Source organism: Theropithecus gelada, chromosome 19 (genome assembly GCF_003255815.1).
Source record: "Theropithecus gelada isolate Dixy chromosome 19, Tgel_1.0, whole genome shotgun sequence".
Classification (NCBI taxonomy): Eukaryota; Metazoa; Chordata; class Mammalia; order Primates; family Cercopithecidae; genus Theropithecus; species Theropithecus gelada.
The window spans coordinates 34,254,985-34,269,273 of NC_037687.1; the positions used below are offsets into that span (position 1 = coordinate 34,254,985).

A 14,289-nucleotide genomic window follows, 5' to 3' on the forward strand; every position below is an offset into this window, starting at 1 on the left:
CATTAGGCATCAGAAAATTTACACTGGAGAGAGGCCTTAAGAGTTGATGGAATGTGCTCATTGTTTAACATGGCATGGTCCTAAGAGAAAATCTCAGAGTAACCTTTGAGAGGGAGCTCTAAGCCAGGATTTGAACCTCAGACATATGTGCATTCACACTGTAGAGATTACTTACAACTGCATGAGTGATCAGAAACAAATGGGGTCCTCATCTCTTTCCTCAGTTTCAGTGTGGGTATGATCCAGCTGCTGCCTAAAAGATCAGAGCTGGGGCCTGTTGTGGATTTCCAGAGGTCCCCATCCTTAATAAATAGTGTTGACCCCACATGGTAGCTGAGATGGATTTCTCCAACCAGCTTCCCAATCCACCAACCTTAGATATGCCCACCTCATGATGTTCTCATTTGTGCAGAGATAAGTGCCATAGTGTTTAACCCTTCAATCTGTTCTGTTCATTGTGTGTGACTGAGAAAAGAAGGGCTTTGCTAGCAGGGACTGCCAACTTTATGTGCCTCAGAGTGGACAGCAGGATGGTAGAGAGTAGCTCTAAGTCTAGTTTGGCCTGTTTTGCAATGCTGCCCAACGTCTCTTAGGGAAAACTGTAGGACATTGTCAGACTGAGCTTGTGACCTCGATATCAGGATCTCTGTGAGCCCTACGCTCACCCTTATGAGGGAGTAGTCGGTGTGACAACCTCCAGTGCTCCTACAAACAGCATGAGTTGAGCCCTTTTTTCCCAGAAGATGTGTCATATTCCATCAATTCTGTTGAGGGGTGGCTGTTTCCTAGGACCTCTATGCAGAGGACATTTCCCCTGAAGTCTAAAATCTGGTAGGCATGTAAGACCTACAGGGGCTAAGTAGGAAACAGATACAGAAACACTACATACAGAAACACTGGATAGTAGGGAGTAGTGGAGACTGGGAAACTAGAAGGTATGTGTGTACTCTAAAGGGGGATACACAAATTTAATGTAACTATGACCCTGTGATGAGGGCATACAGAAATTATCAGGACCTGCTGGGCTCATTTTCTCCTATGGCAGAGACCAGTGTGAGAGCAAACAATCTGAAAGTTTGTGAATTCCTGTACTTCCTTGGGCTGTTGATATTTTAGTCATCACTGAACAGGCAGGAACCCCAGGACTGACAAAAGAGAGCTTGTAGTCCATGATGCATCTTTTGTGACCCAGCCAGCATGTGGGAAGTGATGGCCTTCATTGCTTTCTAGTTTTTACTGCCACTGAAGGAGGGCTGACTCAAGATACGGGAAGAGGGAGAGGGTTGAATAAATACAGGACTGATTGATTCAGATTTTTATGTGGAAACTTTTTTTCTTAACACATTGATATACAATTGGCATACAATAAACTACACATACTGAAATTGTATAATTTGATAAATTTTGACATGTATACACACGTCAAAAGTTTCCTCATGCCCCTTACTAATCTCTTATTCTCCAATCCTTTATCCCCATGTGACCATTGATTTAATGACACTATACATTAGTTGGCATTTTCTAAAATTTTATATAAATGTAATCATATGGTATGTGTTTATGTTTTGTCTTTCAGTAAACTGTTTCTTTTTAGATTTAGGGGGTACAAGTGCAGTTTTGTTATAGGGATATATTATGTACTGGTGAAGTCTGGGCTTTTAGTGTGACTGTCACCCAAATAGTGTACACTGCACCCAATAGACAATTTCTCATTTTTCACCTTTTTTCCCCTTGTTTTGTGGGTTTATTTTCAACTTTTATTTTAAGCTTAGGAGGTCCATGTGCAGGCTTGTTACATGGGTAAATTGCATGTCACTGGGGTTTGATGTACAAATGATTTTGTCACCCAGGTAGTGAGCATAGTACCCAATAGGAAGTGTTTATGTTTTTTGTTTTTCCCTTACCCATCTCCCACACTCACCCCGCAAGTAGGCCCCGGTGGCTATTTTTCCCATCTTTGTGTTTATGTGTTCCCATTGTCTACCTCCCACTTATAAGTGAGAAGACGCAGTATTTGGTTTTCTGTTCCTGCATTAATTCATTTCTAGTAATAGCCTCCAGCTCCATCCCTGTTGCTGCAAAGGACATGATTTTTTTTATGGTTGCATACGTACCATTTTCTTTATTCATTTCACTGTTGATGGGCATCTAGGTTGATTCACGTCTTTGCTATTGTGAATAGTGCTGCAATGAACATACAGGTGCATGTGTCTTTTTGGTGGAATGATTTATATTCCTTTGGGTACCTACCCAATAATGGGATTGCTGGGTCAAATGGAAGGTCTGTTTTAAGTTCTTTGAAAAACCTCCAGGCCGGGCGCGGTGGCTCAAGCCTGTAATCCCAGCACTTTGGGAGGCCGAGACGGGCGGATCACGAGGTCAGGAGATCGAGACCATCCTGGCTAACACGGTGAAACCCCGTCTCTATTAAGAAATACAAAAAACTAGCCGGGCGAGGTGGCGGGCGCCTGTAGTCCCAGCTACTCGGGAGGCTGAGGCCGGAGAATGGCGTGAACCCGGGAGGCGGAGCTTGCAGTGAGCTGAGATCCGGCCACTGCACTCCAGCCTGGGCGACAGAGCGAGACTCCGTCTCCAAAAAAAAAAAAAAAAAAAAAAAAACCTCCAAACTGCCTTCCACAATAGCTGCACTAATTTACTTTCCCAGCAGCAGTGTATAAGCATTCCCTTCTCTCCACAACCTTGCCAGTATCTGTTACTTTTTCACTTTAAAACAACCATTCTGACTGATGTAAGATGGCATCTCATTGTGGTTTGATTTACATTTCTCTAATCATTAGTGATGCTGAAACTTTTTTTCATATGCCTGTTGGCCACATGTATGTCTTCTTTTGAGAAATGTCTGTTTATGTCCTTGGCTCAATTTTTAAAATAAGATTGGTTGTTGTTCTGTTTGTTACTTTGCTTAAGTTCCTTATAGATTCTGGATATTAGACCTTGTCAGATGTACAGGCTGTGAATATTTTCTCCTATTCTGTATGCTGTTTACTCTGTTGATGGTTTATTTCTCTGTACACTTCAGTTTAATTAGGTCCCATCTGTCTGTTTTTCCTTTGTTTCAATTGCTTTTAGAGACTTTGTCATGAAATCTTTGCCAAGGCCTGTGTCCAGAATGATATTTTGTAGGTTTCTTCAAAGGTTTTTTATAGATTTAGGTCATACATTTAAGTCTTTAATCCATTTTGAGCTGATTTTTGTGTATGATGAAAGGAAGGGGTCCAGTTTCAGTCTTCTGCATATGGCCAACCAGTTATCCCAGGATCATTTATTGAATAACAGTCCTTTCCCCATTACTTGTTATTGCTTACTTTGTCAAAGATCAGATGTTTGGAGATGTGTGGCTTTATTTCTGGGTTCTTTATTCTGCTCTAGTCGTGAATGTGTCTGTTTTTGTGTCAATATCATGCTGTTTTGGTGACTGTAGCCTTTAAGTATAGTTCGAAGTTGGGTACTGTGGTGCCTCCAGTTTTGTTCTTTTTGCTTAGGATTGTCTTGGCTATTTGGACTGTTTTTTGGTTCCATGTGATTTTTACAACATTTTTTTTCTGATTCTGTAAAAAATGACATTAGTAAAGTGATGAAATAGCACTGAACCTGTACATTGCTTTGGGCAGTATGGCTATTTTAACAATATTGTTTCTTTTTATCCATGAGCATGAAATGTTTTTCCATTTGTTTGGGTCATCTCTGATTTCTTTCAGCGGTGTTTTGTGATTCTTGTTGTAGAGATCTTTCCACTCCCTGGTTAGCTTTATTACTAGGTATTTTATTCTTTTTCTGGATTATTGTGTATGGGATTGCATACTTGATTTGGCTCTCAGACTGGACATTCGCTGTACATTATTGGTGCATAGAAATGCTGATTTTTGTACATTGATTTTATATACTAAAGCTTTACTGAAGTTATCAGTTCTAGGAGCTTTTATGCAGAGACTATGGGGTTTTCTAAGTATAGAATCATATCCTCTGCAAAGAGAGATAGTTTGACTTCCTCTCTTCCTGTATGGATGCCTTTTATTTCATTCTCTTGCCTGATTACTCTGGCTGGGACTTCCAGTACTATGTTGAATAGGAGTGGTAAGAGTGAGTATCGTTGTCTTGTTCTGGTTCCCAAGGAAAATGCTTCCAGCTTTTGCCTGTCTGGTATGAATTTAGCTGTGAGTTTATTATAAATGGCTTTTGTTGTTGTTTTGAGACAGGGTCTTGCTCTGTCGCCCAGGCTGGAATGCAGTGATGCAATCACAGCTCATTGCAACCTCTGCCCTCCTCAGCTCAAGTGTCTCCCACCTCAGCCTCTCGAGCAGCTGAGACTACAGGTGTATGCCATCACATCTGGCTAGTTTTTGTGCATTTTGTAGGAACAGGGTTTTGCTATGTTGCCCAGGCTTGTCTCCGCCTCCCAAAGTGCTGGCATTAGAGGTGTGAGACACTGCACCTGGCCCGTAGATGGCTCTTATTATTTTGAGGTCCGTTTCTTCAGTGCCTAGTTTGTTGAGGGTTGGAAGTGTTGTTAAATTTTATTGAAAGCCTTCTGTGCATCTATTGAGATAATCATATGGTTTTTGTTTGTTTGTCCTGTTTATGTGATGAATCACATTTCTTGATTTGCATATGTTGAGCCAACTTTGCATGCCAGATATAAAGCCTGCTTGAGTGTGGTGATCGTGGTGGATTAGCTTTCTGATGTGCTGTTGGATTCAGTTAACTAGTATTTTCTTGAGAATTTTGCATTTATGTTTACCAGGGATACTGGCCTAACATTTTCTTTTATCATTTTGCCTCTGCCAGGTTTTGGTATCAGGATGATGCTGGCCTCACAGAATAAGTTAGGCAGTAGTCCCTCCTCCTTGATTTTTTGGAATAATTTCAGTAGGATTAGTACCAGGTCTTTTTACATCTGGTAGAATATGGCTGTGAATCCATCTGGTACAGGGCTTTTTCTGGTTGGTAGCTTTTTAATTACTGATTCAATTTCAGAACTCATTATCGGTCTGTTCAGGATTTCAATTTCTTCCTGGTTCAATCTTAGGAGGTCGTATGTTTCAAGGAATGTATCCATTTCTTCTAGGTTTTTTAGTGTATACATAGAGGTATTCTTAATAGTCTCTGAGAGAATTTTGTATTTCTGTGGGGTAGGTGGTAATGTCATCTTTAACATTTCTGATTGTGTTTACTTGCATCTTCTTTTTTTCTTTATTAATCTAGCTAGTGGGCTACCAGTGTTGTTTATTCTTCTGAAAAACCAACTTACGGTTTTTGATCTTTGTATAGATTTTCACATCTATTTTATTCAGTTCAACTCTGATATTGGGTTGTGTTTGTTTTGTTTTGTTTTGTTTTTTCTGCTGCTTTCCTTTCTTTTGGGGTTGGTTTTTTTTTTTTTTTTTCTTTTAGTTCCTCTAGGTGTGATGTTATTTTGTTAACTTGAGATTTATCTAACTTCTCAATGTAGCCATTTTGCACTATAAACTTTCAATACTGCTTTAGCTGTGTCCCAAAGATTCTGGTACGTTGTATCTCTGTTTTCATTCGTTTTAAGGAATTTTTTTATTTGTCTTGATTTCAATCTTTACCCAAAACACATTCAGGAGAAGATGTTTAATTTCCATGTAATCGTATGGTTTTGAGAGCTCCTCTAGGTATTGATTTCTATTTTTACTGTGCTATGGTCTGAGAGTGTGGTTGGTGTGACTTTTTTTCATTGTTGAGAAAGAGTCTTGCTCTGTTGCCCAGGCTGGAGTGCAGTGGCAAGATCTCCACTCACTGCAAGCTCCACCTCCCAGGTTCATGCTATTCTCCTGCCTCAGCCTCCTGAGTAGCTGGGACTACAGGTGCCCGCCACCACGCCGGCTAATTTTTTGTATTTTTTAGTAGAGACGGGGTTTCACCATGCTAGCCAGAATGGTCTCGATCTCCTGACCTCGTGATCTACCTGCCTCGGCCTCCCAAAGTGCTGGGATTACAGGCGTGAGCCACCGCGCCCGGTGACTTTTTTTTTTTAATTGTTGAGTATTGCTTTATGGCCAAGTATGTGATTGATCTTAGAATATGTGACATGTGCAGATGAGAAGAATGTATATTCTGCGGTTGTTGGGTATTCTGTAGATTTCTGTAAGGTCTATTTGGTCAAATGTCCAGTTTAGCTTCCAAATATCTTTGTTAGCTTTCTGCCTTGATGAAGAATCTAACACTGTCAGTGGGGTGTTGAAGTCGCCTGCTATTATTGTCTGGTTGTCTAAGTCTTGTTGTAGGTCTCTAAGAACTTGTTTTATGAATATGGGTGCTCCAGTGTTTGGCATATATGTATTTGGGATAGTTAAGTCTTGTTGAATTGAATCATTTATCACTATGTGATGCCCTTCTTTGCCTTTTTTGATCATTGTTGGTTTAAAGTCTGTTTTGTGTGAAATAGCAATCCCTGTTCTTTTTTTTCCCCCATTTGCTTGATCTTTCTCCATCCTTTTACTTTGTGCCTATGGATTTCATTGCATGTGAGGTGTGTCTAATGTAAAGAGAGTATAGAGTTGGGTCTCATTTCTTTTTCCAACTTGCCACTTTGTGCCTTCTAAGCGGCGTATTTAGCCTATTTACATTCAAGGTCAATAGTGGTAAGTGAGGATTTGATCCTGTCATTATGTTGTTAGCTGGTTGTTATGTGGACTTTATTGTATGGTTGGTTTGTAGTATCGGCAGGATATGTGCTTAAGTTGTTTCTGTGGTGGCAGATATTCATCTTTTGCTCCCAGGTTTAGCACTGTTTTAAGGACTTCTTGTAAGGGAAGTCTGGTAGTATCAAATTCCCTTAACATTTGTTTGTCTGAAAAATATTTTATTTATCCTTCACTTATGAAGTTTAGTTTGCCTGGGCATTAAATTCTTGGTTCAACTTTCTTTCTTTTAAAAATGCTGAGTATAGGCCCCCAGTCTCTTCCAGCTTGTAAAGTTTCTGAAAGGTCCACTGTTAGCCTGATGGGGCTCCCTTTGTAGGTAACCTGCCACTTCTCTCTAGCTGCCTTTAATATTTTTCTTTTGTATTGACCTTGGAGAATCTGATGACTATGTGTCTTGGGGATGGTCATCTTGTATAAAATCATCTCACCTCACAGGGGTTCTCTGAATGTCCTGAATTTGCATGTCAACCTCTCTAGTGTGGTTGGGGAAATGTTCATAGACAGTATCATCAAATATGTTTTCCAGGTTCCTTGTTGTCTCTCCATCTCTTTCTGGAATGCCAATGTCTTATAGGTTTGGTCTTTTTATATATCCCATATTTCTTGTAGGTTTTATTCACTTTTTAAAATTCTTTTTTCTTTATTTATTTTCTGCTGCATTGGTTCGAAGGAGTAGTGTTTGAGCTCTGAGATTATTTTCCAAGCTTAGTCTAGTCTGTTATTAGTGCTTCTGATTACATTGTGAAATTGCAATTGCTGTAGTTAATTTCTTATTTCCCGAAGTTCAGTCTGACTCTTTCTTTTTCTTTTTTCTTTTTTTTTTTCTTTTTTTGAGACAAGGTTTTGCTCTGTTGCACAGGCTGGAGTGCAGGGGCATGACCTTGGCTCACTGCAACCTCCATCTCCTGTCTCCTGGGTCCAAGGGACTTGTGCCTCAGCCTCCCGAGTAGCTGGGATTATAGATGCCTGCCACCACACCCAGTTAATTTCTGTATTTATAGTAGAGATAGGGTTTCACCATGTTGGTCAGGCTAGTTTTGAACTCCTGACCTCAAGTGATCCACCTGTCTCAGCCTCCCAAAGTGCTGGGATTACAGGCGTGAGCCACCGTGCCCGGCCCAGTTTGGTTCTTTCTTAATATGGTAATGTTATATTTAAATGCTTGGATTGCTTTATTGGTTTCCTTGGATTTTTCCTTCCTTGCCATCCAGACTCTGAATTCTGTCATTTCAGCCATTTAAGCATGGTTATAAACCATCGCTGGAGAGCTAATGCAGTCGTTTGGAGACTTTTAGAGTTGCCAGAAATCTTGCACTGGTTCTTTCCCATCTGTGTGGGCTGATGTTCCTTGACTCTTTGAAGTTGCTGTCCTTTGAATGGGGCTTTCTGCTTTTATATTATTTGATGCCCTTGGGGGTTTTACTGTGGTATAAGTTGGGTTTAGTTGAATGGTTTCAATTATGGGTGCTTTCACAGGCCAAGGCTCAGCTGAGCACTCCTGAGCTGCATGCTGTAAACCTGGGGAGTGGGGACTAGGCCCTTGGCTTTGTTCTCTGGCTGCTTGGGGTGAAGCACCTGCTGTGCTGGAGGGGCTGAGGTGTTCTCTGTCTGCTGGCAAAAGTGCTCCAGCAGAACACTGTGGGGACTGCAGAGAGTGCACTGTGGCTGGGGGATGGGGAGGCCACAAGCAAGTGTGCACACTTGGGCAGTGCAGGGGGGCTACCTGCAAGTGTGTGCCAATGGGGTGGCATGGCCGTGGTGTGGGTGAGTGCAGCACCATGGTGTGAGGGGTCCCGGCAATGCCTCCCATCTTTTTTAATTTCGTCTATTATTCCATTATTTCCATATGTATACATCATTTAGCTACCACTTATAAGTGATAACACGCAGTATTTGACTTTCTGTTTCTGACTTATTTCACTTAAGAGAATGGCCCCCAGTTCCAGCCATGTTGCTGCAAAAGCCATGATTTTTTTTAAATGACTATTATTCCACGGTGTGTGTGTGTGTATATATATATATTTATCACATTTTCTTTATCCAATCATCTGTCAATGGACACTTAGGTTGATTCGATGACTTTGCTACTGTGAATAGTGCTACACTAAGCATGTAAGTACAGGCATCTTTTTGATATAATGGTTTATTTTCCTTTAAGTAGATACCCAATAGTGGAACTGCCAGATCAAATTACAGTTCTATTTTTAGTTATTTGATAAGTCTCCATACTGTTTTCCATAGAGGCTGTACTAATTTACATTCCCACCAATAGTGTATAAGCATTCCCTTTTCCCTGCATCCACACCATCTGTTGGTTTTTTACTTTTTAATAATAGCCATTCTGATCAGTATAAGATGGCATCTCAGTGTGTTTATGTGGTGTGTTTTCTCTCATCATCTCTCTCCATAACCTCAAACTCCTGAGCTCAAGCAATCCTCTTGTTTCAGCCTCCCATTGACCACTGTCTAGGACTACACGTGTATGCCATCATGCCTTGCTCTTTTTTTTTTTTTAAATAAATATAAGTAAGATCTTACTATATTGCCCAGGCTGGTCTCAAACTCCTGACGTCAAGCAATTATTTTGTGTTGGCATCCCAAAGCACTGAGATTACATGAGCTACCTCCCTAAAAGAGGGAAAGTGAGCCAGAAGTTCTGGGCCCAGCCCATGATCTGAATCGGGGCGAATATCCCCGCCTCCTGACCTCAATTTTCCTAAGCTAGAAAGGACCTTTCGACCCTCCGACTTGTGCTCGTAGTAAAGCGGCGGCCCTAAGACGCCGCAGGGGTCTTTGTGCGCACTTACATGGAGTCGGCTGTGCTTGGTGAGTTCCCACACCCGGTAGATGTGAGGAAAAAACTGCCTTACTCAGAAGGCGTCGTCCCTTGCTTCCGCCGCAGATTCTGGGCCCAGGACGGGGACATTTTCTGCGGGCCTGGGCGGCGGAGGCGGGACTTCCGCTTCTTGGCGTGACGTCATCTCCGTGAGCCGGGTTGGCGCTGAAACAGTGTGGGGCTTGGACCTCTGGGTGGGTGCGTCCGGCGGCCTGAGCAGGGAAGGGTAATGAGGCTGTTACGCCCCTTCTCCGCGTCTTGGCGGGAGCCTGACCCCCCACTTGTTCCCTAACGGGGTGTTCCGCCGGCTCCAGCCGGGGCCTAGGCCTCCACAGCCGCCCTCCGTCTCCTCAGCCCCGACGCTGCGCCCGCTTTGTGCGCATTTTTCTCTGGGGAAACTGAGGCTCTGAGTGCGAAAGTCAGCCGAGGTCGCCCCACCCAGGAGAGAGAAGGGTTGGGGTCGACTGAGCCGCGGCATTCCCGGGTCGCGCTAGGGCTGCAGGGTCCCAGGATGGCAGCCTCGGCGCAGGTGAGTGGACGAGGTTTCGGCCTTGCTGCTGCTCTGCTACTTCTGGAGGCCTCCTGGGCAGGCGGAAGCCAAGACAGCCACAGGATTTTTCTTTGTCGCCGTCGTTTATTTAAGAGAAGTGGTCGTAGCTTGTCACTTCTTTTATCCGCAGTCCTGCAACAGTGTTGGCCTCCGACAGGTGCTCAGTCCTTGGTAAAAGGATGAATGATGCTTCCTTCCAGGGCTCTAATCACACTTCCCCTAAATCCAGCCTCCTCTGCTGCCTGCCAGCCCCTACCTCATCCACCTGGCCAACCACCCCTGACCTTGTCTCTCCATTTTTCCCTGGTCCTTTGCTGTTCAGAGTCACCAACCTGACCGTGCAGAGTCCTCTTCCAGTTTCCAGCCTTTCTCTTTGCACTTCCCTTTACCTCGAACACTGCCCCTATAACTTCGCAGGGCCTCCCTCTCACATCCTTCTGGCCTCTGTCCAAATGTCACCTATTTGGAGGTGCCTTTTTTTGGCAATTCCGGCTGAAGTGGCGCGTTACACACTTGCCCAGAGTCTGGCATTTTTGTATAGGGAATCTGACGATATTTAAAAAGCTTGCTGTTTGAGTTTGTCTAGGATATTATGTGAACAAAGAGAAAAGAAATAATTGCAAAGAGTGACAGCTGATCATCAAGAGTCCAATCATCAAGGCTAATTGGCAGGCATTATTTAACCCTCAGCTCATTTAATCCTGAACTCCTTAGAATTAGATTCTCTTGTCATCACTGTTTTACACAAGAGCAGCTTGAGGCTCACATAGGTTCAATTACCTGCCTTACATCACTGTAGCTCCTTAAGTATCAGAAACTAACAACTGGTATGTCTACCGTCACAGCCTGTGTTTTTACCCTCTTCTTTGCCTGCAATGGTTAGGGAGGCCTGGGATGATACCTAAAGTAAACTTTGCAAGGTGAGCAGGCCTCCTTCTAGCAGGTGGTCTTGGGTAATGGGAGTCATGGCATTTCATACTGGTGGAACTGTGTGGACTAAAAAAGAAAAAAAATGGTATATTGGTGGTTTAAGGAGTCCGCAGGGGACCCGTGTGGCTTCCGCAGTGGTTTCCTGAGTGGTTTTCTCCTATACTCTTGGGACACAAGATTTTGTGGTCTTTTGCTAGATGTGCCTTCCTCCTTAGCCAGGACAGACATCATAGCCAGTCAGGGGCCCATGTTCTCATGGCTACAACCTGACTCTTGTTCCTTGCTCCTGAAGTAACCTGACCTCAGGGATACTTGCTGGTAGGACTCAAACAGGAAAAGGTAGTGATAGCTTGTTGTGGATTCTTCCTATGAGAATGGGCATCTGTGAGGCCCAGAAGTAGTCTCCAAGGAAGCAGATGCAGGTCCAGGCCCTGCCACCTTTGAGGCAGGTGCCACCACCTCAGGTGACTCTTCTGTGAGGTAGGTGATTATGACTATGCTGCTCTGCCCATGTCCATGAAAATATTTTCAAGTGGCTAACGCCAGCACAGTGGCATGTGTCTATAGTTCCAGTTTGGGAGGCTAAGGCAGGAGGATCATGAGTTCAAACCCAGCCTGGGCAAAATAGACCCTGTCTCAAAAAAAAAAAAAAAAAAAAAAAAACCTGAAAATATTTTCAGAATGGCTCAAATGGATGTATTTCAGTGTTTCCCATCCTCATTAACTGTGCATTAACTTTGCTAATGAAGGAATGTCAGGTTGCATGATGAGAATATAGACCATAGGGCCCTGGGTTCAAATTCTGTCTCTTCTGATAAGACATGTGACTTTGGGTAGACTAGTAGAGGTCCTGGACCTCAAGTCTCTTGAGTGTGACGTGGAGATGATGATGGTGAACTCAGGGGCTGTGGCCCTTTGCCTCAATGTTTCCTTTACAACTTTTCTTCAGCTCTTTTGACTATTCTTGGTGAAGTGGAAACCCCTGCTGTATTGACCTGGACATCAAAGCTCAGATAAATGAAATGAGATTTCCAAGGTCACTTAGCAGGCTTGTGTTGATTTCAGGAATTTGGTTTTAAACCTCAGGAGTCTGGCTCCTGAGCTGGGGACTTTTAGTCACTTGACCATGGCATGTAAAGCCATTAGCGTGAGGCAGGCTCACAGGCAGGATCAGTAAGACTCAGGTGCTGTTGTTGTTACTGCTACTGGTGTTATTGTTTGTTGTTATTCTTTCCCATTCCTCTGATGTCCCAGCACACTGACTGTCTGTGCCTCTCACTCCACTTAGGATTGTCCCAACCTTATTTCTGTGTCAAGTGTCTTCCTGCATAGCTTCTCTCTCTTCACTGCTGTAATTTTTTTTTTTTTTTTTTTTTTTTTTGAGACGGAGTCTCGCTCTCTCACCCAGGCTGGAGTGCAGTGGCACAATCTTGGCTCACTGCAAGCTCTGCCTTACGGGTTCACGCCGTTCTCCTGCCTCAGCCTCCTGAGTAGCTGGGACTACAGGTGCCTGCCACTACGCCTGGCTAATTTTTTTTGTATTTTTAGTAGAGACGGGGTTTCACCATGTTAGCCAGGATTATCTCGATCTCCTGACCTTGTGATCTGCCCGTCTCAGCCTCCCAAAGTGCTGGGATTACAGGCGTGAGCCACTGCGCCTGGCCGACACTGCTGTAATTTATCCAAGGCAGTGTCCACATTCCCCTTATGCCTGGCACAGATCATGGCCCTCTGGAGATGCTTGGTGATTGGATTCTTGCGTCACTGTGCATCTTTTGCAGTGCTGGAGTGACAAGTTCTAATTGTATTCCACAGTTCCAAGGGAAACACTACTATCTCTGTTTAATTTTCCAGGTGTCTGTGACCTTTGAGGATGTGGCTGTGACATTCACCCAGGAGGAGTGGGGACAGTTGGATGCAGCCCAGAGAACCTTGTATCAGGAAGTGATGCTGGAGACCTATGGGCTTCTCGTGTCTCTGGGTAAGGCCCCTTCTGGTCCAGTCCTCACTTAGGATTGAGTTCTCCTACTCATGTTCCCCTCTCTCCTCCACAGCCTGCTTGTTCTGAGGCTTCTGGCACCACACAGGGGTGTTCAGCATTTGCTCTGAGTGTAGCACTTGGGAGACCAGGGTCTGGTGTCCAGGAGTCCACTCCCATCTCCACTGCTTATGATCCCTGTATTCCTGGGCAAGTTAAGGAATCTCTGTGCCTCAATTTTTCTCATGAATAAAAAGGGCCAGGCCAGGCACGGTGACTCACTCCTGTAATCCCAGCACTTTGGGAGGCCACGGCGGACAAATCAGGAGGTCAGGAGTTTGAGACAAGCCTGGGCAACATGATGAAACCCCATCTCTACTAAAAATACAAAAAATTAGCCAGGTGTGGTGGCAGGTGCCTGTAATCCCAGCTACTCGGGAGGCTGAGGCAGGAGAATACCTTGAACCCGGGAGGCGGAGCTTGCAGTGAGCCAAGTGCATCACTGCACTCTAGCCCGGGCGACAGTGTGAGAGAGACTCCATCTGAAAAAAAAAAAAAAAGGTGGGGGGGCCAATATAGTGTTTATGTCACAGGGCTAGTGTGAGGGCAAATGGTTCAGTACAGTGTGTTGTGGTAGGTGGGTGGGTGCAGGTTAGCAATTGTGACCCCTGTTGCTGTCACTGTTGTTACTGCTCTCTAAATCATTGTCCTCATAATCAGCAGGATCACACTTGGACTCAGCATTTTTTGGAGCAACTTCGTATAGTTCTGTGGTTAAATTGGCCAGATGCTTTTGATGACTCGACTCAGGTGTCCATTTTAGCTTGGCCATTCGCCATTTCCCAGATTTTGGCAATCACTTTCTCTGCCTGAGCCTCGATTTCTTCATGTATAATGTGGTCCTGATTGCAGTACATTCTGAATGTGCATCCTGTGAAGAAATCCTAAAATTGAATTTTTCATGCCGGGCCCATAGGAGTAGCAATGTAGTGCTTTGCTTAGAATGTAAAAAAAAGCCAGGCCGGGCGCGGTGGCTCAAGCCTGTAATCCCAGCACTTTGGGAGGCCGAGATGGGCGGATCACGAGGTCAGGAGATCGAGACCATCCTGGCTAACACGGTGAAACCCCGTCTCTACTAAAAATACAAAAAAACTAGCCGGGCGAGGTGGCAGGCGCCTGTAGTCCCAGCTACTCGGGAGGCTGAGGCAGGAGAATGGCGTGAACCCGGGAGGCGGAGCTTGCAGTGAGCTGAGATCCGGCCACTGCACTCCAGCCTGGGCGGCAGAGCAAGACTCCGTCTCAAAAA

The 14,289-nt window shown here is 44.2% G+C and overlaps 1 protein-coding gene across 2 annotated transcripts in view; it reads left to right on the forward strand.

Annotated features, from left to right (window-relative positions):
• The first annotated feature begins 9,664 nt into the window (after positions 1-9,664).
• Positions 9,665-14,289, forward strand: part of ZNF543 (zinc finger protein 543) — a 10,592-nt gene continuing 5,967 nt past the window's right edge. For both annotated transcript variants that reach the window (XM_025367550.1, XM_025367551.1), the window contains exons 1-2: positions 9,665-10,054; positions 12,860-12,986. In XM_025367550.1, the coding sequence (XP_025223335.1) occupies positions 10,037-10,054; positions 12,860-12,986 (145 nt within the window). In that variant the 5' untranslated portion in view covers positions 9,665-10,036. The remainder of the gene's footprint in view (positions 10,055-12,859; positions 12,987-14,289) is intronic.